Source organism: Rhamphochromis sp. 'chilingali' (assembly GCF_963969265.1).
Source record: "Rhamphochromis sp. 'chilingali' genome assembly, chromosome: 10".
Taxonomy (NCBI): Eukaryota; Metazoa; Chordata; class Actinopteri; order Cichliformes; family Cichlidae; genus Rhamphochromis; species Rhamphochromis sp. 'chilingali'.
The window spans coordinates 19,665,282-19,691,037 of record NC_137937.1 but is presented as its reverse complement, the minus strand read 5'-3'; the positions used below and the strand labels follow the sequence as shown (position 1 = coordinate 19,691,037).

At 41.3% G+C, this 25,756-nt stretch overlaps 3 protein-coding genes across 3 annotated transcripts in view; 2 read left to right on the top strand and 1 right to left on the bottom strand.

The window, feature by feature from the left end:
• The first annotated feature begins 213 nt into the window (after window positions 1-213).
• On the top strand, window positions 214-8,943 carry rgmb (repulsive guidance molecule BMP co-receptor b). The gene is made up of 3 exons (XM_080893481.1): window positions 214-743; window positions 4,368-4,915; window positions 6,648-8,943. The coding sequence occupies exons 1-3, from the start codon at window positions 626-628 to the stop codon at window positions 7,404-7,406; spliced, it is 1,425 nt and encodes a 474-aa protein (XP_080749607.1). The 5' UTR covers window positions 214-625; the 3' UTR covers window positions 7,407-8,943.
• Window positions 8,944-9,057: 114 nt separating this feature from the next.
• LOC308403764 (uncharacterized protein) lies at window positions 9,058-10,905 on the bottom strand. The gene is made up of 5 exons (XM_080893485.1): window positions 10,783-10,905; window positions 10,032-10,343; window positions 9,923-9,964; window positions 9,721-9,826; window positions 9,058-9,576 (listed from the first exon to the last, which is right to left on the bottom strand). Coding segments are annotated over exons 1-5 (516 nt in total). The 5' UTR covers window positions 10,838-10,905; the 3' UTR covers window positions 9,058-9,575.
• A 145-nt stretch (window positions 10,906-11,050) lies between these two features.
• LOC308403931 (leucyl-cystinyl aminopeptidase-like) overlaps window positions 11,051-25,756 on the top strand; it is a 28,372-nt gene continuing 13,666 nt past the window's right edge. The window contains exons 1-24 of the mRNA XM_080893721.1: window positions 11,051-11,281; window positions 12,217-12,584; window positions 12,681-12,867; window positions 12,941-13,110; window positions 13,208-13,346; window positions 13,438-13,572; window positions 13,666-13,786; window positions 13,872-14,026; window positions 14,133-14,246; window positions 14,332-14,463; window positions 14,603-14,734; window positions 16,847-16,915; window positions 17,034-17,209; window positions 17,361-17,440; window positions 17,529-17,712; window positions 17,850-18,006; window positions 18,098-18,282; window positions 18,437-18,598; window positions 18,780-18,920; window positions 19,147-19,228; window positions 19,394-19,536; window positions 22,439-22,521; window positions 24,536-24,630; window positions 25,105-25,307. Of these exons, the coding sequence (XP_080749847.1) occupies window positions 12,415-12,584; window positions 12,681-12,867; window positions 12,941-13,110; window positions 13,208-13,346; window positions 13,438-13,572; window positions 13,666-13,786; window positions 13,872-14,026; window positions 14,133-14,246; window positions 14,332-14,463; window positions 14,603-14,734; window positions 16,847-16,915; window positions 17,034-17,209; window positions 17,361-17,440; window positions 17,529-17,712; window positions 17,850-18,006; window positions 18,098-18,282; window positions 18,437-18,598; window positions 18,780-18,920; window positions 19,147-19,228; window positions 19,394-19,536; window positions 22,439-22,521; window positions 24,536-24,630; window positions 25,105-25,307 (3,215 nt within the window). The 5' untranslated portion in view covers window positions 11,051-11,281; window positions 12,217-12,414. The remainder of the gene's footprint in view (window positions 11,282-12,216; window positions 12,585-12,680; window positions 12,868-12,940; window positions 13,111-13,207; window positions 13,347-13,437; window positions 13,573-13,665; window positions 13,787-13,871; window positions 14,027-14,132; window positions 14,247-14,331; window positions 14,464-14,602; window positions 14,735-16,846; window positions 16,916-17,033; window positions 17,210-17,360; window positions 17,441-17,528; window positions 17,713-17,849; window positions 18,007-18,097; window positions 18,283-18,436; window positions 18,599-18,779; window positions 18,921-19,146; window positions 19,229-19,393; window positions 19,537-22,438; window positions 22,522-24,535; window positions 24,631-25,104; window positions 25,308-25,756) is intronic.

Here is a 25,756-nt window from a genome sequence, read left to right as displayed (position 1 = left end):
ACCTAGACTTCATAACTTTTATCAGATTTTTATTTATTTGTTTTTGTCCTATTTTATATACTCTCTCTCTCTCTCTCTCTCTCTCTCTCTCTCTCTCTCTCTCTCTCTATCAATGTGGTATAGGCGGGTTTTCCGCCAGCAGGGTTTGGTTGATTCTCTATTGATTTGCTGGGGTGGGAGAGGAGGAGGAGGAGAAAGTGAAATGGGAGGAGAGCAGGAGAAACCTCCGCCTGGCCGGTGAGGGAGGGAGGGATATGATTGTGCGTGTTCTGGACGAGAGAGGAGAGTGATCATAATCAAGGCAAAAGTCCGGCTTGCAGCGGGAGCGCACTCTAATCACGTGGGGTTTGGATTTGTAAAGGAGAGAAAAAAGTAAAAGTGTCGACGAAGTGACTTCTGGTTGTACTTTGTATTTTCTTTCCTCTCTGTGCCTTTCCACCTCCCCCTCCGCCCTGCATTCCGCGGAGCAGCTGTGTTTTAATGCCCCTGCGCACCCGTGGAGGAGAGGAAGGAGAGAAGAGTGAAGAAGAAGGGGCAGAAGAAGTAGTGAGAAGGCCTGGACACCACCCGTCCTCGCCCTCTGGAGGTCTGTCCACTCTCCCCTCCTGGCCCTGCATGGACGGGGATGGGGAGAGCCGGATGCTGTTGCCGCGGGGCTGAGCGCCTCACCTCCCCGTCTATGGTGCGCCGCTTCCGGCCGCTTCTACTGCTGATCATCGCTCTGTGCTGCGGTGCTCACATAGGTAACTAATCACACTTGCAACACTGCAACACCCAGAATCTCTTTGGGTCACAGTAGCAACTGATCTGTAATTTATCTACTTTCATATTCAGTGATGAACTAATTACTGCGGACTCCATCAGCTATAACCATAGTAACAACATTTCTTTTCAGTCGCCATCACTTGATGGTGATTGAAACACTTTGTTAGTTATTAAGCATTTGTAATCACTGTGCGGTTGATCCTTGTGTTGGGCCCAGTGCTGCCTGACAATGGCTCTCTCTAAAGCGGCAGTGCAGCAGTCTGAGCACGGATCGAGTTTCTCCTCTCTCCTGGGCCGTCATTCTCCTGTCTGCCTCTTAATGGCTCATGGAGGAGGGGGAGAGAAGGCAGGAGCGAGCTACCTCTCCTCTTGTCCATATAAACCAATTCTTTTAGTGCACTCGTTTACAGAAAAAACAAACAAACAAAACAAAACAATCTATTCCACCGCTGCACATCATAAAATGTAAAAGGAAGTTGTGCTGTGATTTAAATCTGGCCAAACCTAAATAAACATGTAATGTTGAGCTGATGCTGATTAATAATGTCTATTGTAAGAAATAGGATCAGATAATCTAATTTAAGAACATATTCTTGAATGTCCAACATATTTCTCTTTATATTTGTGGATATTTATCTTTTAAAACCCCTACAATCATCCAAGGCTTGTTAGAAAAACAACAAAAAAAAAAAACCCCAATGAATTTAATAAATGAAGAGCCTGTTAACTGGACGTTAACAAGGTGTCTGCAAGGATTTCTGACACTAAACTCAAATGTGACAGTTTTGACATACTTCTGTTTTCTGTGGCTTTGCAGAGCTCTTTACTTTTTTGTGAAACTGTTTGCTGGTCTGGTTTTCTGTCTCGTAAAGATACAGAAGCATTTTACATTTGGTGCAAAAAGGCAGCAAAAAAAAAAAAAAAAAAAAAATCAAATCTGGCTGAGTCTGAGTGTTTTTGTCTGTGCAGGGGGTCGGCTGTCTGTAGAGCAGTCACACCTCCAGTAATTAGTTTAACACAGCGCAGGCAGTCGGACAAAATGGGAACACAGAGAGAGACCCACTTCACATTAAAGACCCTCTTGGCACCTATGTTGCACGTGCGTCACCTGGAAAGAATGTGTTTTTTTGTTTGTTGTTTTTTTAGTTTGTCCAGCCAAACAGAATGTTTTATTTGTTAAAACTTGTACATGTTTTGGGGTATTTAGATACATTTCTTTGTTGTAAGCCCCATGTGTCTGTTTAGGCAGGGAGGAAGGAGGGTCTGAATTGTTGACTATTGTTCACAGTGTCTGGCCGACGACAGAGAGAGTGAGCTCCTGTAAAGCTTTGCAGCTTAAAGCTATGGAAAGGGTGTTTGTGTGATTTGAGCTCAGCGTGTGAGAGAGTGCACACAACAAGGTGATCAATAAGCACTTCTGGAGCTATTCCCTTGGTTGAGAAATGATCCCAGTAGATCCTTTCCTGATCTCCAGAGATCAAAGGAGTTGAAGGCAGCGAGATTGGGAGGAAAAAAAAAAAAAAATGCTAAACCGAGCCATTGAGATTCAGCTGGTTGATCTTATGACCTCTGTCTGATGGTAGAGAAGGTGCCTCAGGAAGAGAGGCCGTAAGGAGGTGAGGCTGGCCAGGGAATGAGGCTACAAAGGAAAAAAAAGAGAGAAAACTGAAGATATGAGAGAGAAGAAGATTTGAGTCCTGTGGGATTATATTGAACGCGAGGAAGACAGAGGATAAGGAGCAATGTTGAAGGCAATTTTAAACACACGAGGAGTTGTGTATTCTCCTCTTAATAGTATTTGCCAGCCACCGCAGTATTCATCACCTCGGCTTCACTTGGCAAAAAATATGCTAATTTAGAGAAACTGTTTACAAAGGAGATCACATGAATGTTTTCAGAAGCAAATAAGAAAATTGTGCTTTAACATGTAACGTGTAAATATTACAGACGTTATTAAGCATCATATGGAAATCCTAGTTTTTATTTCCGAGAGGTCAGAGTGCAGGGTCAGCATGGGAGCGACACAGTGGTGTAAACTTCAACAGAAGCTTTCCGTCAGTAAGGTTTTGCAGATCGATGGTTTAATGCCAGAGCCCTGCAGTCAGAGGGTCAGCTTGCTTCTCGCTAAGTTATCCTTCGGAGAAAATATTAGTGAATAAGTGCTTTTTGTGCAGCAGCTCATGATCCTGATAACTTCTGAAAGAGAACAAACTGCTCTGATTAGATTGGGAGTCGCATTTGGGTACTGCAGGCTAGATTGGAGGGAAAGAAGGAGGCTGTTGGTGCACCAGTCAAAGACACAATGTGTCCTCAGTACTCAGACCTGTCTGTGCAGCGGTGGTTGGCATAGGAGGCAGCCTGTGTGTGTGTGTGTCTGTGGGTTGGTGTCAGTATTTAACAGTTAGGAGAAAGATTCTAAAGCGCAGTGTGAGTGAGGGTCCGTACCTGCACCCCGAATAGCAAAATTCAGAGCATTACTGCCCCCATTTGGTGGCATCACACTCCTTCATGCTCTAAAATCAGATAAATCGACAGAGAATAGCGGACGTGTGCTGCCAGCTGGTTAAGTGATGGAGTAACGTTTGAGTGATCGTTTCTGTAAAAACTCTTGCACTTTCGGCCTTTTCTTGGCCATTAAGAGACCATCATCTAAAGATCACCGACTGTGTGTGGTTAACGGAAGTACAAGCAGCATTCTTTCTAAGATAGCTATTGCTGTGTGTGTGTGTGTGTGTGTGTGTGTGTGTGTGTGTGTGTGTGTGTGTGTGTGTGTGTGTGTGTGTGTGTGTGTGTGTGTGTGTGTGTGTGTGTGTGTGTGTGTGTGTAGCTGCTCATACACTGCAGAGCCTCTCTCTCTCTGGCCTAATCTAATTGGAGCACGTTGTGACTAATGCATTAGGTCTGGTCTCTAATCTCTTTCTCGCTCTATCTTTCTCTCTCTCTCTCCGATGATCTATGATATAAAAGGCGACTTTGACCCTCGTTACATTTAGAAACGCAGAAAAAGATAAAACATCAGGGAAATCTGTTTCTGATGGCTACACGAGGTGCATTTTTGATTATGTTTTTCCTCTGCAGAAGCCACCCAGGATCACTAACACAATTATTCAGCACCTTGCTGACGAAGATTATTAGCTTCAAAAAGTCACTGTGTTGTGTTTGTATTCACAGCACAGCTGCTTTGCCCTGTTCCCTTTGTCTATAATGCTCTATATGCTGTGTGCTCCTTGGCTGTATGGGCACTTTTATCTCACTGCTTGTGGTAAAACATGCTTCGTCTTCCCTCTCTCCGGTTGCTCTTTGGTTTATTACACTTCAGGTTTATTACGCTCACAGAGCGGCACTGATGATTGATCCAGACTTTCAATCAACAGCTGGTTCTTTTTCTAGTTTTATTAGGTTTTTATTAGACTGTAAAAAGACTCATATCACTGCGTGCTTAAAATCAAAGCTTTCTTCACACGTAACCTTGGTAGTCTTGTGTGATTTCACAACCTTTTCACTTCCACTGAGACATAACTGTGTCTAGTTCATGCCTAAATTATCAGACATGTGTGTATTATATATTAGTATTCCAGACTCTATCTGTGTGTCCTCTTCAGGTCAGTGCCAGGTGGCCACACCTCAGTGTCGTATCCAGAAGTGCACCACCGACTTTGTCTCCCTGACCTCCCACCTGAACCCTGCGGTGGATGGCTTTCACACTGAATTTTGCAAGGCTTTGCGTGCGTACTCGGCCTGCACTCAGAGGACAGCAAAGGCCTGCCGTGGAAACCTGGTCTTCCACTCGGCTGTTCTGGGCATCTCAGACCTAATGAGCCAGAGAAACTGCTCCAGAGACGGCCCCACTTCTCCCACACACCCTGAGATTCCCTTTGAGCCATGCAACTATCACAGCCGCACTCAGCACGCCCACACGCAATCCCATGCACACGCTCACTCACACTCACACACTCACAGCCACAGCCACTCTCGGGCTGAGTACCTGTTTTGTGGGCTCTTTGGTGACCCCCACCTGAGGACATTCAAGGACAGCTTCCAGACTTGTAAAGTGGAGGGAGCATGGCCTCTTATTGATAACGACTACCTTTCAGTGCAGGTCACTAATGTTCCTGTGGTTCCTGGCTCCAGTGCAACAGCAACCAATAAGGTAAGGAACCGGAAACTGGCTTTTGGGCTCTTATTTTTCCATTTTTGAAGCTGAAACACTCTTACAAGTGCAAGCAGGGTTAACAGTCTAGTTATATATCTCTTGTTTGGGTTTCCATAATGACGTCCAAGTTACTTTTATGCACGTCAGAATAAGAAATCTTATCAAAGTCAAACTGGAAAACATGCTCTCCTTGACTCTCATGCTGAGTGTTTCTCGCTCCCATAGACTCACAGGTGTAAGGCAAACAGCCTCAATCTTGTGACTCTTAACTCTTGTGACTGAAGCAGTGTTAGAAACCTAACTTGGTTAATGTCTGCGTACAGCCTGACCTTTAATAACATGAAATGAGATGTGTGAAAGGACCCACTGTTTACTTATGTGTGTGTCTGCAAGCACTTGTGCGTGTGTCTCATAAGTTCACGAGTGGCACTCCTTGCGCTCTGCTTACGGCACTGTGTGTCTTAGAGGACACAGTGCAGAAGACGCTCACTCACAAGCACACACGCAGGCACACACCACTAAATGGATGACGAACCACACAAGGTGATCTTTGTGGTGTTAAAGAAGCAATGTTGTTTCCCCGCGATCATCTGCACTTTCTAGCACAGTCGATAGCTTTAATTATTAAAGGACATACACACCCGTGCATACACTTAGTCACGCACACACTCGCAGAAACACACACACATTAAGCAAATAGTACAGCTGCTACACTTTGGAGCTGTAGGTTTGACCTTGTGTCAGAGGTGGGGCAAGTTATTAGTCACGATTATTAAGGACACAGACACGCACACATACACACTCTTTCACACACATTAACGGCCCTCCAGGCTTAATGGCCTGCCAGGTCTCATTCCTCACGGCTGTCATATGAACAAAGCAGCCATTCACCGGAACTATGATGCTAGTGCTAACCGTAATGCTCACACCACACCCTGCATCTACCACTTCCAGCTTCCACTCACCACTGGATCCCTATGTGTGTGTGTGTGTGTGTGTGTGTGTGTGTGTGTGTGTGTGTGTGTGTGTGTGTGTGTTTCTGCCAGCCTGTGTGTTCGTGTGCGTGCATGTGTAAGCATGTTTGCATAGCTGTGTCAAATTACAACTTGTTAAAAAGTCATTAAGTCATTTCTCAAATGTAGCCTGATGAGAGTTGGTGACCTGTGCAGTGGGTGAGTGTTGATATTTGTGAAAAACAGACAGATGGAAATTTCTTCTGCTTGTCATGAGATTTTTTTTTCTTGATTCAATTATTAACAGTTTAGTGCATAAAATGAACTAAACTGAATAAATTGACTCTTTTTATTTTAGGAACCCCAGGATGCTCAGTTACAACACAAAAAAGGGAAATGTATCAAACATTTGTTTAAAAGGTTTAAACTAACCAGATAGTTGGAATTGCAGCTTATTATTATTTTATGATTTATTAGGATTTTCTGTCTTCCTGATCAACCAAAGTGCAGCTATATTCATATTTTCTGTTTTGTTCAACTAGCAGTCTGCTTGCTAAAGATATTTCATTGACAGGGTCCAAAAACCACTGAAATTCATTAGGAAATTATTAAATTAGTTGGTGATTAATTTACTTTCAATTTACTTGCTCTATTCATCTTTTTGATTACAATTGTTTCTATCATGTAAAATGAAATTAATGAAATGTCTCAATAACTGTAAACTGAACACATTTGAAGTGTTCCTCTAAGTTACCTGATGCTCTGCTGCTTTATAGATCACCATCATCTTCAAACCCTACGAGGGCTGTACGGACCAGAGGGTCTACCAGGCCGTCACGGACAACCTTCCGGCTGCCTTTGATGATGGAACCGTGAGCAGTGGCGACCCCATGCACAATTCTGCTGGTGCAGACGGAGCAAGCAGGAAGGTCCGGGCTCTGTGGATCTCCGAGCGCAGCCCAGGGCGCCACGTGGAGCTGCACGCTGGCTACATCGGCGTGACTGTAATTGTTCGCCAACTGGGGCGCTACTTGACCCTGGCGGTGCGGATCCCAGAGGAGCTGGCTCAGGCCTACGATGCCACCCAGGACCTGCAGCTCTGCCTGAACGGCTGCCCCAGCGCAGAGCGCATCGACCAGGCGGGGCATCTTCCCCTGCCCGTCTCCCCTCCTGCGCTTGGCCTGCAGCTTCAGCAGCTACGTCGGCCAAGCTACTCCTCACAGACACAAACATCCGCCTACGGCTCCACGCAGGTCTCTGGTGTGGAGGGGGCGAGGGAGCGGTGCAGGGAGCAACTGGAGGTAGAGGACATTTACTTCCACTCCTGTGTGTTTGACCTCCTGACCACCGGGGATGCTAACTTCACAGTGGCAGCATACAGTGCGCAGAAGGATATGGAGAGTCTCCATCCACACCGGGACAGCTGGAGGATCTACCCCCGTAGTTTTGCCACCTCCTCTTTACACTTTGATTCTCAAAATTTCAAACGGCTTGCCCTGCTCCTGCCATGTTTTCTGAGCACTGTGTTGATGTAATAGCGGGAGTCTTTGTGTGCGCCTGCATGTGTGTAGGTCTGGGTATGTGTGTGCACTACAAATAAATGGTTTGGAAGTTTTTTGCTGAGCACTGATACTTAACACTGGCACCTGTTTCTTGCAGTGAGGAACCAGCAGCCTGAGCAGTTATTAGGACTTTAATTTTCTTTAAAGGTGAAAGACCTCCCAGTGGACGCAGGACATGCTGGTGTCACTAACTATAAGAGAATCAGCTCTCTGGAGGTAAAAAATGCAAAATAAAATAAACAAGACGTCACGACGGCTTCTACAATCTGTCTTCAACTTTGGATAGAACGCACCTGACAATGACACAAATGTCTCTGTGTGTTTAAATTGACTGTAAATAGTTCATTTTGTCTTCAGTGCACTGTGTAATGGAGTCAAGTTTGTTTTTGTGCCATTTGATGTGATTTTTTTTGAATACCTCAGATGAGGAGGTTTGTTTTAACAAATGCACTTTATTTTAATTTTTTCCACAAATCCACATCAGTGTTTTTTTGTTTTCTTTCACTTCATGTCCTCCATTAAAACTAGCTCAAACTTTGGAGCTCTGTGATTTGGTTTTGGATCCTTTCACAGTAAAAGTAAGTAGAACAATAGGAGATGTCATTTATTTTTAAGTGCAACAAGTACTAGCTGATTTGCTTCAGCATTTTATTTTAAGTAATGTGAGCTGTTCTGTTGAATGTATTTTGAAACTCGTCACAGCGAATGCCATCAGTACTACTTTGTTTTTCTCATGCCTGACTTTGACTGCTTGTGTGAGTCTGTGTGTTTGTGGGTGCTTCAGTGTTTTTCTTTTAATGTGTCAAAGTGTTTTCATTTCAGCTGATTTGCATTAGAAGAAGTCCCGCCTTTTTGCTAAGACGCTGTGACTTTACAGGCTCGTGTTTTTTACTCGGTCTACTTTTTTTTATTATTCGTATCATTTGAGCCAAAGACAGATTTTATTTTTTTTTGTTTCTTGTGCAGCGAAAATCAAAACTCAACACCAAACCAGCACCCTCCACCCTCTCGGATTCTTTTTCTCCCTAGTTTTTAAACTTACTACTGTAGATTGGTTTTGTTGGAACTGACAAGCTGCTCCTTGTTGGGATACATGTAAAATACTGGAGAGAAAGCAGTGCAAATTACTGAAGAAACCTTATCACGCTAGGCTGTGTTTTCTGCATCAGCGTTGTGTTTTAAGAATTTGATACCTGGTAGAAGTTTCTACCTTTAAAAAAAGCCTGTGAGCCTTTTGAACATGTAACATTCTCTGTAATTACGCCAAATTTGTTTGACGATATTGGTTCATCTCAGTTTTTTTTGTTGTTTTTTTGGCATTGTGGTCTCTTACAACATGTGTGAGTGAAGAGTGACTGATCAATGTTGAAATACTTAACTTATTTATGAACGTAGTGCCCCGTAGAGGAAGTTAAGCTCCATATTCTTGCTGTTAAATAATAATTTAAAAAATGTCAGATGTGATTGTACTGCCACCTAGTGGTAATCTGTTGATATGTCAGTGTGTTACTCAAGGCTCTCAAAAAAAGGAAAAAAAAGGAAATAAACTGTGTGAGTGTTTTATTTAAAAAAGCGAACAAACATGAAAGTCAACACAGTTCGATTTTACTGTCTATTAATTTTACATTCACAGGAATATAAAAAGAAAAATGAATATACTAATAAAGTAAAACAGTATTAATGAGTAAACAAACAAACAAACAAAAAATGAACAAACTTTGAGCTGAAATTCACCCACAGGAGTTTAGAGTTAAATAAGAGCGAGACTGTACACACACACCTTCCCACAGAAGCATTAAGCCATCTGTCTGTGGTTAGCTTTTGATCAGATAACAGGTTTGGCCTCACAAACACGATCTGTTTTCAACTGCCAAAGGCAGCGACACCTGGATGTCTCTGTGAAAAGGCTGAAAAAGGCGCGTCTTTAAGCGTTACAGCATACTCCTGTCATCCTGGCAATGGATCATTTCCCGTTTAATCCGTCAAACCATGTCCTTAAAATCAACCACGAGTGGGAACATACTCATTATCTTCCAGTGAAGAAAACTCCTCTATGAAGACTTCAGACCAGAAACAGTTATCCTCTCTAGGTTAGTTTCCTTGTCAAGGTCATATGTTGCATGAGAAACCCATTTCCATCGATCTGAAAAGTCAAATACTCCGTTCAGACTTACATAATTAAATAAAATCAAATGAATTACACTCATAGAAATACATGAAGATTTACATACGTATAATAATCAATGACATGCAAAGGTACATCTGTGTACTGCATGATGGTACTTACCACTTAATAACAACATAAATGGTCATCAGAGTGTCAAAGGCGAGGATCTTCATGAGAAGCAGCCTCATAACCAGGATAACCACTGTGTTTGTCCACACATCAATGCCTGAGAGCAAACCATGCAGACCAGTATAAGATATCCTCGTGTGTCAATTTATTGATTTTTTTTTTTTTTTTTCATTTTTGAGCAACAACAAATTACCTTTAATTTTTTCTTCTTCATGGCACAGTTTGTCTTGATGATCTGAAAAGATAAAATGTGAAATTCCAGCTCCAAATTTACAGATATGGTCACATGAACTCATCTTTACCTGATGAGGTGATGCGGCGTCTCCTCTTGCTTTTTGAGTGTCTCTTGCGACTTACTGAGCAACTGTATGATGGCCAGTCTCTGGTTGTCACAGTGATAACAGCCACCACATTGGGGACATTGTGCTTCCTGGTTAAAGCGATGCTGTATGGCGTGGTGGGCATGTGACCCTCTGACGCTGAGCTCCAGCTGACCTCCAAGTGCCCTCTCCTGAAGTCATTCACAATGCACACCAGCAGGGTCCAACCAAGCCTCTCCCCTGACAGGTGAACTGGAGGTGCCAGTGAAGCCAGCACATCGCCCTCTACCCCTCCTGATTCAGGTGGAGCACAGAAGATCAAATAAAAAAAAAAATCAAAAACAGAGGTAAGTTGTGTGCGAATCTTTGCAGTGATGAATTATTCTCGTTGCTGAGCTCTTATCACACATATATGTTTTATAATCAAAGTGGTGATATGTTTATATGTACTACATGTATTTCTGAATTTGATGTAGTAACTCCAGGAGCTAAAATTAATGTATGCCACCAGAGATGAAGGATATTTCCTACCTGCTATTTTCTGTGTGAATAATTAAACTAACTTTTATTGACTTGCAACAGTTACAGAGGAGAGCTCTTAAAACCAAACTCCTAGAAATCCTTCTTTAAAGTCAGTGTTGTGGACATTTATGATTCATGTGATCATTTAAGACTAATTATTCTTTCATATTGATTCAAAAGATATATTTTAAAATATATTTAAACTTCTTACCTGTCCACAAATAGATGATAGGAAGGTAGAAGAGACCCCTGGATGGCTCAGTCATGTCAGCTTCAGTTAGAGTGACTTTTGTGATTACTGATCGTTCTGTGCGTTAGTGTATGTGTTTGTGTGGCTTGTGTATGTGTGTGCTAAATGGGGGCATGCCATTTGGCTTTGGCAGGAGCATTGCATTGTGGGGGACTCACATGTCTCATTGTTGTGACCTTATACTAACAATGGAACCCCTTTGCCCCCACCCAAATGCCTGCACAAAACCCAAACACATGCACACACAGACACAGGGACAGAGAGAAAGAGACAGGAGGACTGTGTGAGCTTTGGATATGTAAAGCACTATCTGCATTTACAGAGAAAGGACAAAACAGAGGACAAAACGGAGGACAAAACAGAGGACAGGACAGAGAACGGGACAGAGTATTTTGGACAGCAGCAGAGAGTAGCTGCAGTAACTGGAGAGACACACCTGCTCGCAGCTGTTAGATCTGAGGTGAGAAACTGATAATATCACCAAACCCAGAACATTAGACAAAACTCTTGTAGGTTACACCTGCACACACACACACACACACACACACACACACACACACACACACACACACACACACACACACACACACACACACACACACACACACACATATGCATGCACACACGCACACAAAGAGTTTTGTGTCATCACTAGTGGGTGGAAACTTAAAAGGGAAAGTGAAAGTTACAGCAGGGCCTTAAAGGAAGCATGATGAAGCTAAAATGACTGAGGTAACGCATTTTGACATTTCTTTAAAACTTTACATCTGAAGCAGACTTTAGACGGGGCTTTTTTAGCACACTCCAACATTTAAACGCTCTTCCACCGTCTGGTGCATTTCTGGTGAGCTCAGAGGTTGCAGCAAGCAGCCTTACCTTTTCACTATGGTACAGCACAACTAATGTCTCGGTAACCCGATTTGAACTGCAGCTCCTGCAGCTGTTGTCACCTTACAGTTATAGCTGTGTCCTTATTTTGTTTTGTCCACATGGAAAGTCATGTGGCTTTTTTGTCACATGTTGGATTCTCTTTCAGGACGAGACATGTTGTAGCCTAACATCCAGCAGCGTGGTTCAGTATAACACCATTACTGTAAGCCCTTTCTCTAATTGCTGCTTCGCTGTGCGAGGAAGAGAAATTAACATCAGACCAGGGGTTCCAAGTGAAGTCACTTTAAGTCCTGCAGTGTTGAAAAATCTTTTTTTGGTAGTAGAAATAGGTAAAAACCACAGAATTCATCAATTAAAGTTTGTCCAAATTTTACAGCATGCACCTTTGAAACCATTTGCCATATTTGGAAGGAGGACTTTCTTAGACCTCTACAGATAAGAAGAAGAATAAAGGGTTCGTCCCAGAGACTCATCTGGTCATGATCTTTCATTTGTGTCTTTCAGGTTTAAGGAAAGAAGTCCCAAGAGCTTGCTGTTCTTGCTTTTGCTTCCTCAATATCATCATCTGACAGTCACTTCAGCTCCCTCTTATTTTTTCCCTGTGTTCAGGATATGATAGAGTGATATTAACACTATCTGTCAGCCTGTCACGTCAGAGTTTGGCATCTTTCTAATAGGTTGTAGAAATTCATTTAGTCTGCAATGGTCTCTGCCAGGCTGTTGGTGCTGTCCCTCTTTAGCGCGTCTCTGGTTGGGTCTCAGCCCACAGAGAGTTCACAACAGGTTTCAAGCCCTCCTGCTCATCCTGCAGGGGAACCATCTCTGAGTATCGATAACCTGTCCTTCCCCTGGAGTCGCCTTCGCCTACCAAAGTAAGTTCTGCACTCGCTTTTAAATATTGTATTAAAATAAATCAATCAATAACAAGAAAGCTGATGGATATTTGTCAATGTCTTAATTTATCTCAGGTACATCATTCCTCTTCACTATCACCTCCTCCTGCACCCCAACCTCACAAGTCTAAGTTTCACTGGCTCAGTGCAGATTCAGATTGATGTGCAGAACAATACAAACTGGGTCGTATTACACAGCAAGGGTCTTCAGATCTCCAAAGCCACCATATTAGACCAGAACCTCACTCATCTATCAGAACAGGTAGTTGTGAATGCACATCAGCTCTTTTGTCATTGTGGCCTACATCAGACCCATCAATCTCCTTCTGTTCCAGGTCCTCCCAGTTCTTCATAACCCTTCCCATGAGCAGATAGGCATTTTTTCTCCCAGAGTGCTCAGCAGTGGGCAGAAGTATTTCCTGTATATCGAGTTTGGAGCAGAACTTGCAGAAGGTTTCTATGGCTTCTATAAGAGCACCTACAGAACCAGTACAGGAGAGACCAGGTGAGACCAGGTGTACTATTCCACAGCATGGACTGTAAGCTATCTTACACATACCTACAAGTGTCTTTTCTAAAAATCTGATAATATCTATTCTTAGAACCTTGGCTTCAACTCATTTTGAGCCTACGAGTGCTCGAATGGCATTCCCTTGTTTCGATGAGCCAAGCTTCAAAGCCAATTTCTCTGTACGAATTAGGAGACGTCCCGAGTACATTTCTCTGTCCAACATGCCAGTAGTAAGTGTTGCATATGTGCCAGTTGTCACAAATGTTCAAATGAAAACAAAACAAAACAAAAGCACTTCATTTGAGTTTTTGTGGTTTTCAGATCAAAACAGTTGAAGTCAGCGGTGACTTGCTTGAGGACCAGTTTGCTCCAAGTGTACAGATGAGTACTTACCTCGTGGCGTTTGTCATTTGTGACTTTAAGTCTGTCACTGGAACAACATCCTCTGGGGTGCAGGTGTGGTCTACATGATAATGTCTCGTATGAAATGCCTTCATTTCTTCCTTACTTTCTCAGTCTAAGTGCCTGTTTCTTGTGTTTTCACTGCAGGTTTCCATCTATGCAGCCCCAGAGAAGTGGCAACAAACCCACTATGCCCTGGAGGTTGCTGTTAAAATGCTAGACTTCTATGAGGAGTTTTTCAACATTCGCTATCCTTTACCCAAACAAGGTAATTATTATTATTATTTTTTGCTTTGAGAACAAAGCCAGAAATATAAACTATAAGTATCCTGATCCATGTGCTCTTCTTTCAGATCTGATAGCCATTCCAGACTTCCAGTCTGGTGCTATGGAAAACTGGGGTCTGACCACCTACAGAGAGACCAGTCTTCTCTACGACCCCCTCACATCCTCTGTTTCTGATAAACTCTGGGTTACAATGGTCATTGGCCATGAGCTCGCCCATCAGGTGGGAGTATGACAGTGTATGCATACAGTAATGACATGTAGGTTTAAATGCTGTCAGGCAATCACTTTATTACAGAAAGAGTCAAAATTATAATTCTTGCTGGCAGTGGTTTGGCAACCTGGTGACCATGGAGTGGTGGAACGATATCTGGCTGAATGAAGGATTTGCCAGATACATGGAGTACATTTCTGTGGAAGCCACTTACCCGGACCTCAAAGTGGTATGTGCTTTAATCATTGATTGACAGATTAATATTAAACCTGAGAAAGAAGATTAATATTCATATTGTGTGCTCACTCTTGCAGGAGGAATATCTGCTGCACACCTGCTTTGCAGCTGTGGGTCACGATTCATTGAACTCCTCTCGGCCAATATCTAGCCCAGCAGAGAACCCCACTCAGATCAAAGAGATGTTTGACACAGTCTCTTATGACAAAGTATGTCTTTGTCTTTGCATGTTTCAAAATGTTTCTTTGACAGAAAATCTTTTCAAAACCTTTTTTTTCCATTTTCTTGATGTAAACACTCCTTTGAGCCTCCAGGACTTGTCCCGACCTTTTCTCTCTTTCTTACCAGGGCGCTTGTGTCCTGCACATGCTGCGACACTTTCTGACAGATGAAGTGTTTCAGAGAGGGATTGTGCGATACCTCCGCAAGTACAGCTACAAAAATGCACACAATCAGGATCTGTGGGACAGTCTGGCCAACGTAAGAACCCAAATTACGCTAACTGTGTCAAAAGGCACCGTTTTCTTTTGTGTAAATTATGAGAGATGGTCAAAGTAACACGCAGCCTGACAGAGATATATTTTACATTATTTGGCTTTTTTCCCCATATGTGGTCCAAACTATTTTAGTAGATCATGAAACTAAAAAGGCGACATAAGAGTTTGATTACAGGTAGATAGAACAAATATTCATTGAAAGCTTCTGCTTGTCCTTTTATTTCTGAAATACTCACCTTTTTATGATAGTTTGTCATCTTGACGTTATCATGAAAGAGCAGATCGTGACAGATCCACAGTTATGTTATGTTAACACAACACTTGACATACAAACAGTAACTTTTAAGAAAGTAACTCCAAATTGAATTGAGAAAATAACTTTAAACTTTGGGTTACTGACTTGAAATTTTGGGATGAGAATCCAGAATTTCAATATATAAAAGGATTTTTTTTTCTAGTTGCAGAGACAAGCTTAAAGGTTTCAGTATAAAAAGATTTGTAGTCTTAACCATAATCGCTGAGAAGAGGCAGGATGAAGTAGAGGAGAGGAGGGAATACTGGGACCCAGAGTACGTGACTCTGTCTCAGATTTTTGTTGACTAATAATACACTACCCTTATAATGGTTTCTGTAACAGCTGGGACTCCATCAGATGATAGTCTTTCAGACTGACTGAAAAAAAAAGAATGCATTGCCTTTCCAGGCAAAAATAACAAGAGACAAAAAAAGCAATCACAGTGTACACTGTAATGGATTATCAATGTCAAGCAAATTTAAAATCCCATTATAACAATCACATCCAAAATTTAAATGAAATACATGTCAGGATATGCTAGAGAGAGGTCCCAAATTTACAAGGAAGGCAAAATAAACAAAAAAAAGCTGAGATACAGAAAGTCTAATTCGCTAGAAAAAAAAACAAGGTAGGAATCAAAAAGCAGCTCAAGAAAGACCAGAAACAAGAGGTAGAAAAATTAAGGACAAACAATCTGACAGGTGATGATATTAAACACAACTAAATAGGGCGAAACAGTCTGGCATGGCAGAAAAATAATAGGAAGTAAATCCAGAAAATGTGAAACTTCCAGAATAAAACAGTTGTTAACCAAGAAGGCTAATAACTAATGAAACATTAAAACTAACTAAACATGAACACTCACACAGAGTCTGGAACAAGATCAGGGACAACAAAACCCGCAGTCTTAAGCAGTTGAAATAAAGGCAACTGTTTGTGAAAATTAAGTCTAATTGCTTTCATCTTAAAGACTATCAAGCGTTGGATGACTGAGCACCTACTGAGACAACAAAACCCATATATATATATAACAAGAACCATGACTGTAGTGTATTATAACCCGTGTTGGGATTGTCACTCAAAAAAGTAATTTAATAAACATTGCTTGTTACTTTGTTACTTTATTTAATTACTCACAGAAGAAAGTAATTTGTTACACTACTCGTTACATTACATTATTTTCATGTTTCTCTGTAAAATTACCTGAAATGCATTGTCACATAATTACTGGTTAGCAATATAATTCTTAGGCTACAGTCCCACACACCAAGACAAATCCCTATCCTAATGAGTATACACACAAGAGCTTTCTTTTAGTTTTCCTGAATGAACACAAAAAACGACAACCCAAAGCAAAGCTGAAAACCATCCGAAAGAGTTCATAAAGCGAATGCCAAGATGAATTTACTGTAGCGACATTTACCGGTACAAGTAGCAACAGAGGTTACAATGTTACAAGCCTTTCTGTTCATTACTGTTTTTGTTACCTGTGGAAGTTCCGGCTCTGGCTGCTGGACTGGGGTCAGCATGCATTCGGTTTTAACATCGCTCTGGGTTCCAAAGAGCCGAAGGTCTGTTAGCACTATAAAGCAGTTCTTTCTGTCTTGGACGCAGTTGATATTTCACCATTGCACTCTTGTCCTTTCTTTGAATAAAAATAAAAGTAATGTCAATTTCTCCTCGCTCAAAAGCCGTAGACCTACTCCAAAATGTTCCTCATCCTGCACACAAATTTAAATCAGCTGATTGTAGAAAAATTCAAAGACAGCATAAAATCATCCCTTTCATTCTGTTTTTCAGACCTGCTCAGAGGAGGACTTCATCTCAGGGAAACACTGTTACAGCAGTAGCCAGGCCTCCAAAAATGCAGTGAGCAAACATTTAAAAATAAACTCACTGGGTCGTCTTCGCTGCTTACCTCATATAAATGTCACATAGTTTATAAGATTGTGGTTGCATGTTAATTTCAGTGGACTGTCTCCTACAGTACCTGTTTGCTGGGGAACATTTGAACCTAACAGCCATGATGAACACGTGGACTCTGCAGAAAGGTATCCCTCTGGTAACTGTGACGAGGAAGGGGGCTCGTCTGCTGCTTAGACAGGACAGATTCCTGAAGACAGTGCTGCCCTCTGACCCTCAGTGGTCCACTTTACAGAAGGGGTAAATACGCACATGCCTTTCTAAAATTTTCTACTATTTAACACATTGTTATGTTACTCTACATGTAACTCCTCTATGTATTACTACCATGACTTCTGTTTAAGATGAAGGATTTGTATCTTTTGTGAGTATAAATTTCTTTTTTGTATAGTTTCCTTTGGCATATTCCTCTGACATATAAGACAGACAGTTCCAGCACCATCCACAGACACCTGATGACATCACCTACAGGTAAGAGGGGAATATAAAATTGAATAAAGCTTTTCTTTGCCATTATCTTGGTCTTTGCTCCAACTTTTACTGTATATGTTTTATTCAGATAGTATACATATAGGAGAGGAAGCCAGCTGGGTTAAGGTAAACTCTGATATGACAGGCTATTACATGGTTCATTATGAGGATGGTGGCTGGGATGTGATGACTAAACTGCTGAGTGAAAACCACACTGCTCTGAGCTACAAAGACAGAACTCATTTGATACACAACGCCTTTCAGTTGGTCACGTAAGTATATGTTTGTGTGTGTAACTGTTTGTGGTTTACGTGAGCTAGCAAGAGGTTTCTGTATAAGAAAACAGCTTTGATTACTAAAAGTAAAATAGAAAACAATAATCTTCTCTTTATATTTATTTCTTCTAAAGCGCTGGTCATCTGCCGCTCAATAAAGCCTTAGACTTAATCGGTTATCTGCTACTGGAAACGCACACAGTGCCTCTCCTCCAAGGACTGGGATATCTAGAAGCTTTTTACCATCTGGTTGAGAAAAGAGATGAGTCAGTTTTAACACATAACCTGGGGGTAAGAACGCAGGACACAGTTTGATTTTTTTATGTCATTATGGCATTAGTTTAATGTGAGTTGTTGTTTCTGTTGTCCTGTGTTTCTACAGGCATACATCTTGCGATTTTTCCGTGCCATCATCGACCAGCAGACGTGGAGTGACAGCGGCACTGTATCAGAGCGCCGTCTTAGGACTGAGGTCCTGTCACTGGCTTGTCACCTGGATGACCCTCCCTGTGTGAAGCGGGCACGTCAGCACTTCAGCGACTGGCTCCAGTCCAACGGAACCCTCAAGTATATCTAAACTACACTTCAACACTCATTCACAGTCAGCAACCACATATATGATTCACATAAACAACTGCTCTTTCCTGTGCTAAGAGAGCTCATATAATCTGATATGTCACCATATCCCTAATATGCACGTCTGTGTTTGTGTTTACTTCAGCCTGCCCACTGATGTGGCAGAGACTGTGTATTCAGTTGGAGCTCAGGATGACCACGGCTGGGCCTCGCTCTTACACACATACAAGATTTCCCTCTCTGAGGCACAAAAGCACAAGATCCTGTATGCTTTGGCCAGCAGCAAAGACACCAGCAAACTTGAAGGGTATTTTGTCTTCATGCTGTTGTTGGAAAATATAGCAGAAATGCTGCCACCTTGTGGTAAATATGGAGGCATGTATGGATTAGTAACCTCAAAGTCTGAGCCTACTTATTGAAGTGTATGGTAAGCTGAAATTGAATTTTAGTTAGTAGTCTTTGTGTTCATGTTTGTGTTTTTGTTACAGCCTGCTGGAGCTGGGTTTGGAGGGAAAGGTGATTCGATCCCAGGATCTGTCCACTCTCATACTGATGGTAGCCAGAAATCCGAAAGGACATTACCTTGCATGGGACTTTGTGAAAAAGAACTGGGACACACTAGTTCAGAAGTCAGTATAACAGAGACTGTCCTAAAAGCGTGCCATATAAATGCAGTTTTTAATGCTATTTTTAACTATAGCATATTCAGTGAAATCTTTTTCCCCCCTCAAACTGGCCTTGTGATCTAGATTTGCGTTGTAGTGTTTAAAAGTACCATATCATACAAGCACCACAGTCTGGATATTCAGATATATTTGTCTTGACCTTCTTGTCTGTTGTCTTTCTGGTCTCCAGGTTCCAGCTGGGCTCATTTTGCATTAGAAACATCATCATTGGCACCACAAGTCAGTTTTCCTCTCCAGAAGAACTCACTGAGGTAAATAACATGGTTTATATTCCACAAAGAAGTTTAGATATATTGATATTCTGAGAGGTCAAATAACTAATATGTGCTAGCCTTGTTGCAGTTATAATTGAACGAGTAGATTTCTTTGAACTTTTTTGTCTGTTTTCGCTTAAATAGTTGTGTTTTTGCCCCCAGGTGCAGTCATTCTTTGAGTCCATCAAAGAACAGGCTTCTCAGCTGAGAGCTACTCAGATTGCCCTGGACAATGTACTGAAAAATGTCCGCTGGGTTCAGAGGAACCTGGAGACGCTGAGAAAATGGCTGAATGAGCAGATGCAGTGAAAGACAGCAGGGACAAAGGTGGTGGCTTTAACATACCACAGAGGGACTATCTCACAGGTTTTTTTTTATTTGTTTTTTATTCAGAAATGTATATGCTTGAAATCACTGAAGGGTTGACAGACTTGTAAATACAAAACATGTGAATTTCAGGGAATTTGTTGATTAAAACAAGAACTAAAAATTACTGGCAGCTAAGTGGTAATGGTTTGTATAAGAATAAGTTTTGTGTTATTTTTAGTGTGTGTGAAACAAAGAGATTCATTCCAAAGAGGCAAGAAACACAGCATAAATGGATGCTTCACCATCAGGGGCGGAGCCCATGGGTGGCCAGGGGTGGCAACGGCTACAACAGACCAAAGTCTGACTACTCACTGCAACCAGTGATGAAGTCATTAGGGAGCCACAAATATAATCAGAATTCACACTGAGTTGGGACTATATATTTTTTTAGTTTTTCACTACAGTTGTTCTCACACAAACAGACTTTGACATCAGCCACACGCAAGTAAAATTTGAGAAGCTGGTAAAAAACAAACAACGAAAAAAGCAATGTCAGCATCAGAAGGGGCAAGTCTGCAGAATTTGAGAAAGATGGGTCACATGACAGTAAACCAAAAGAGGAAAAGAGTTAAACAAGTTTGTCAAATTTAGTAAATACATAAATAAACTGGAAAAATATAGCTAAGATCGGACTCTTATTAAAAGCAAACAGTAGTTAAATTATGTTTTAAGGAATGGAGTTCTTCCTGACCCTCCAATGCACTGCACAGTTCCTGGCTTTACCATATTCTTTATGTGCCTGAACAAGAACAATGAGCAGAAGCCAGTTATCTAAAGGAGTCATATAATGAAACAGAAGCCTTGTTACACATTCACAAACATCAGAATCAAAACAAACGGGTTTGAAGTTAAACACGAACAGTTAAATGAGTACTTACAAAAATCAAATTATTAAACACAACAGTTAATGCACAGCTATGCTCCTCAGTATTCAAATCAAATGCAATGACTTGTTTGCTTTAAGCTGTAATTTTTTATATATATCAACAACATAAAAAGAAATCAACTTTGTAAATTTTCAAGATTTTTTATTATGCCCTCGTGTGGAAAGAAAACATTACAGCCATGTCATGAAAAAGCAATTAAATGAAGATTGTTTTCCCCACATTTTCACACATGAGAAAAAGAATGCACAACAGTGCCACCACAGTGTAAGTAATAGTTTCACCCTGACCACATCTATACAAATGGCCAGATTCCAACACGGTTCACTACATGGACAATAAAAGAGTTTGTTGTACTTCCTGTATCTGCGTTTTTGTTGCATAAACTGAAACATATCCTTTATGTCTTGAGTGTAGATTGTGTACGCCTATATTATGTTAGGGTCTTGGTATAAATACTTAATGCCTATCATTAGGGTTTAGGCTGTAAATGAAAGTAAAACAATTTAAATAGCATGACAACAAAAACAAGGGAGAGAATAAAGGAGTAGGAAGAAGTATAAGCTTATTATTCCCACCACATCGCCACTGTTTAGTATAATCATCATTGTAACTTCCTATTTAAGTTCTGTCCTATCATAAATCTTTATTTGTTGTTATTATACTAAAACAACAAAAAAACACACATAGTCCAAAACGTGGAGCTTGTTAATGATCTGAAGGCAGTTGGGACCACAGTCACAGAGAACACTTTCTGTAACACACTACACTGTAATGGACTGAAATCTTGCAGTGCCTGCAAGGTCTCCCTGCTCAAGAGGGCACAGTACAGGCCGTCTTAAGTTTGCCAGTGAACATCTAAATGATCCAGAGAAGATTTGGGGTCATTTCTGCTAAGTGTACAGGACAACTTAACTACAATGAAGGGTTGATGGACGGCACTGTAAAATCTGGATGAAAACCTCCTTCCCTAAGCCGGAATACTAAAGATGGGTCTTGGATGATAAAAACAAAACAAAACATACCACCAAGTCCACAAAGGAGTGGCTAAAGAAGAAGCAAATTATGATCATGCTGTTGCCTAGACAGTCTCTAGACCTCAGTCCTACAGAAAATCTGTGGAGGGAGCTGAAAAACAGCAACCAAGAACCCTAAAGGAGAGGGAACAAACCTGCTGACCAACTCCAAAAAACATCTTACTGCTGTGCTTGTCAAGAAGGGTTTGTTTTGCTTGGGATCAAATAGTCCCCTCAATGACATGAAAATCAACCTATAACTTTTATCTGTTTTTCTTGATTATAGTTTGATATTATGTCTCTCGCGATTAAAATGAAACTATCATAAAATCTAGGCACTGGTCATCTCTTTGGAAGTCAACAGGGAATGGAATAATTATTTCCCCCACTTTACACAAACATGCATACACATCCAAAATAGAATATAAAAACGCTGTATTTACCATATACACGAACGTCGTCCTCTCAGGAGAACCAAAAAACCTATTTTGGTAGGGGCGCAAGCATCCGTCGTGCACGTGGCCCCGCCTCCCGGTGGGAACATCCAATCAGATGTGAGTATTGTAATTTGACGGGAGGTCGTCAACAACTGATCGGAGAGGAGGAAAAGTGTCATTTGCTCGTGTGTTTGTTGTTTGTCGAGCGTTTTAGCGAGCAAGAGTAGTTCATGTGTTTTTAGCTCAAGGTGTATTAGTTAACGACAACCGCCCCTTACTCGCTTTTTAACTTGAATAAACAGCTATGGGCGATAAAGTTATGGAAAGCGGCTAACGTTAGCTAACTGAATGTATTTCAGTCGGTTACAATTGTCAGAAGTTGGCTAGTTTCAGGCTAGCTACTACGTAGTTAGCTACCGCTAGTGTAGTGTCAGGGAGCCTGCGGTGGGTTGTTGCCAGCGATAAAATCATTTCGGCTGTCTAGCGTCTTTGAGAGTGCAGAGGTTTCCCAATTTTTTTGTTTTGGACGGGACAAGATCTTTTGAGATATCTTACCATGGATTTGTTTGACAGTAACAGTTCAGGTAAGTAGACACGGGCAGAGGGTACAGTAAAAGAGCAAGCTAACAGCAGCAGGCCAGCTAATAACTGTCGGGACATTTGGCTGGGAGTGACATTCACCCGAGGACACATGCTGCGATTGACTTTTTAAAAACTGTATTAAAGCAGCTTTGTCTTTGCTGCGTAATTTCCTTAATTTTACTCTCAATCGATCTTGTTGATTGTTGATAGTCCTACCGTGACATGACACTTACATTTGCATACGAGTTTCATTTCCCCATAAGCATCAATCAGTGGGCTGCTTAAATATTTTAACTGAAATAAAGATAGTGAAACACATTTCTAACAGCTTAAGAACAGAGGTTGTGTTAACACAGCACCCTGTTACGTTTCAAGTTATCTGTAACAGCATAGCAGCACTGTTCGCTCGATATAAGTGTGCTTGGTTTGATAGCTGCTGTGTTTTCTCCTGACGTGGAGCGCCGATAAGTCACGCTCCCAGCCGCTCATGTTGTTTATAACCTCTGTTATGGTCCCAGGACGTGCATTGTTTTATTAGAGCAAACAAAAGAGAGGGCTGTGTACACACTATAACAGCTCAGAGGAAAGTAGCAGCAGCAGCAAAATCACTGTAGTTTGACTTCCTGTTTTTGTGTATCTTTGCGTGCATGTAAGGAGGTTTGATTGTGACTTGGTGATTTTCTGAGACCAAACTTGTATTTCGTAATCACATTTTCATCAGATAATGATGTTAAAACGTTTACATATTCTCCCTTCCTATAAACTTTAAAGAGTGAGCCATTTTGCAGTGTGTTTTCTGTGTTTTATTACTTGGGGACACACCTGCCAAACACAGGCACATATTTAGCTGTAGTTCTGTGAGTCTGCTGTTGGGTTTGTACTTGTTTTGCATAAACAGGAAAACCCCAGTTTGCCGATAGACTGCTTTAGTGTATTTACACACAGACCTGTGGGTGTTTTACATTTATCCTGCTTAATCATAACCATCACCATAACCACTTCTCTCTTCTGAGAATGTCATTTTGCTCATATGAAATATCTGTTTAACGTGTTTAGTCACTGCTATTCTTATAAACCCTTGTAGACCTTCCACTTTGCCCATTGCTTAGCTCCTAACCTATTTATAGATATTCATCATGCAGCAGTGTGGTCCAGACAGGGAGACTGTGTCGACCCACGCTGTCATATCAGAAACACTGTACTGAGCACACAAGGAGCAAAATAATTCACCTCTGACATTTCTGGTCTGCTGACTTTCTTTGGGAGTTAAAGCTCATCTTTGTTTGCTGTAGTTGTTTTTGAGTGAACACTTTAAGTGTTCAGTGTCTTTCTGTGCTTTCCACTTACAGCCATGAAATGGAAAGTGAAAACTGTTTAGGCTGTAAAACCATGAATGGACTGTGGGGCTGAAACTGCAGAGTTGCACAGTTCATCATTTTAATACTTTAGTTATTGAATTAGGAAGTTGAACATGCCTCTGATTGTTTCAGGAATTACTGTGGGGAAAGTCTGGCTTCCAGGCAGTGACTTAAAGTTTGTAAAACAAGGCCTTCTCTTGTCATAAAGCTGCATATGCAGGTTAGTTTGAGGAAATGCACGCCTTTAAAAACTGCATGTGACATGGTCTAGTGATGAGTAGTCTTTGCTTTAGCGTTTTCCTATTTGGGGACTTTTTTCACTTCTTTTCCCTGTGGAGAAGAAGTTATTCCAGGTTTGTAATGTCTGCAGTTTAGTCTTTCAACAACCTGATAAACCTGTTCTGTGTAGATAAAAGAAGCAGGAAATACTGAAGAAGGTGTTCTAACGGGAAATTGCAAAAACTCTGTGAGCACTTTATGAAACGTGGCTTTGTGTTGAAAGCGCATTCAGTGACAACATTGCTCTTTGTGCCAGATAGTCTCTTCTGCTACTCTGTAATTCTACATCTTAATTCTGTTACATCTCTCTCCTTTCAATCATTTCCCTTTTTTTTTTTTAGCAGCATCTGTCTGATTTCTCTTCCTCTTTGTGCTACAGAGCGTGCCAGCCTGCCGAGGAACATGATTGAGAACAGCATGTTTGAAGAAGAGCCCGATGTTGTGGATTTAGCCAAAGACTCCACAGCCTTTCCGGTATGCCAGTATGTCAGGGTTGATAATGTGAGCGAATTGGGGCAAATAGTTGTAAGCTGCTTCTGTCTGACAATGCTATCTCTTCATCATGGTAATACTTCATATGCAGTTTTAGTTTTCAGTCACCGCAGTGATGCTGCATCATACAGCCTTATAGATAAAGTCTTTACACTTTCTCATTCTCTAATAGTCACCAAATCCTCTCTTAAAGCTCCTCGATCCTTTTGCAGCTGCAGAAAGGACAGCTACAATCATTATTAAAACACATCTTCTTTCATTACCTGTTATCTGGACTCTTCTCTTACCTGATTATTGTTTTTATCATTCATTTCTCTGCACTCAGTCTCGTCACCCCCTCTACATATGACATTTTACCCCGTGCTAACTAACTTACATGGAAAGTCTATACAATGAATAGGAATCTGCATGATTTAACCAGAGGATAATAGAACCTACTGGATATGCTCTCTCCAGACGTTTCCTGCTCTTGATCCAGATGAAGTGACATATGAACCCCGTAGTTCACGGTTACTTGTGCGAGGCCTGGGGGAAAACGACATGGATGACGATGAGGAGGACTGCGAGTCTTCAGCACGTTTGTTGGGCATGTCTTTTATGAACCGAAGCTCTGCTCACAGATCCAACTCTTCTCCTTACACCAGACAGGCACCACCAAGGTAAAGTAGGGTTCATCATATGGAATAATGTGCAGCAAGTTTACTTAAAAAATTATTTTTTCTCTGTGGCATATAGGGCTTCATAAATACTTTAGTATTATTATATGATCTGAGTATTTTTGGAAAACAAATTTTGACTTAGTGAGTCGGAAGATAAAAGTACAGCATGTACAACAACATTGGTAGTCCCTGTTTGCCCAGCAGAGTTGTTAGTACTGTTGAAAAACAAATATATATTTATGAAGAGACATGCTGTTAGGAGTCCTGTCAGAAAACTTGTGGCTACAATTCCAATTTTGTTTTAAAACTATATTATGTCATTGTGCCAAGAATGAAATGACAGCAATGACAACACAGGCTAAGATGGTCTAAGTTTGAGTTGTGCTTCCGGATCAAAAAAGTAACCATTAAATATAGCAAAGTCATAGTTAAAATAATTGTGCAGGTTA

Bases quoted from the DNA above. Each gene is read 5' to 3' on its own strand.
- LOC308403764 (XM_080893485.1), bottom strand. From the start codon at position 10,837: ATGACTGAGCCATCCAGGGGTCTCTTCTACCTTCCTATCATCTATTTG. The intron at 10,344-10,782 runs GTAAGAAGTTTA...CACCTGAATCAG, and splicing joins TATCATCTATTTGTGGACAG to GAGGGGTAGAGGGCGATGTG. The intron at 9,965-10,031 runs GTAAAGATGAGT...TTATCTTTTCAG, and splicing joins ACGCCGCATCACCTCATCAG to ATCATCAAGACAAACTGTGC.
- rgmb (XM_080893481.1), top strand. From the start codon at position 626: ATGGGGAGAGCCGGATGCTGTTGCCGCGGGGCTGAGCGCCTCACCTCC. The intron at 744-4,367 runs GTAACTAATCAC...TGTCCTCTTCAG, and splicing joins GTGCTGCGGTGCTCACATAG to GTCAGTGCCAGGTGGCCACA. The intron at 4,916-6,647 runs GTAAGGAACCGG...GCTGCTTTATAG, and splicing joins GTGCAACAGCAACCAATAAG to ATCACCATCATCTTCAAACC.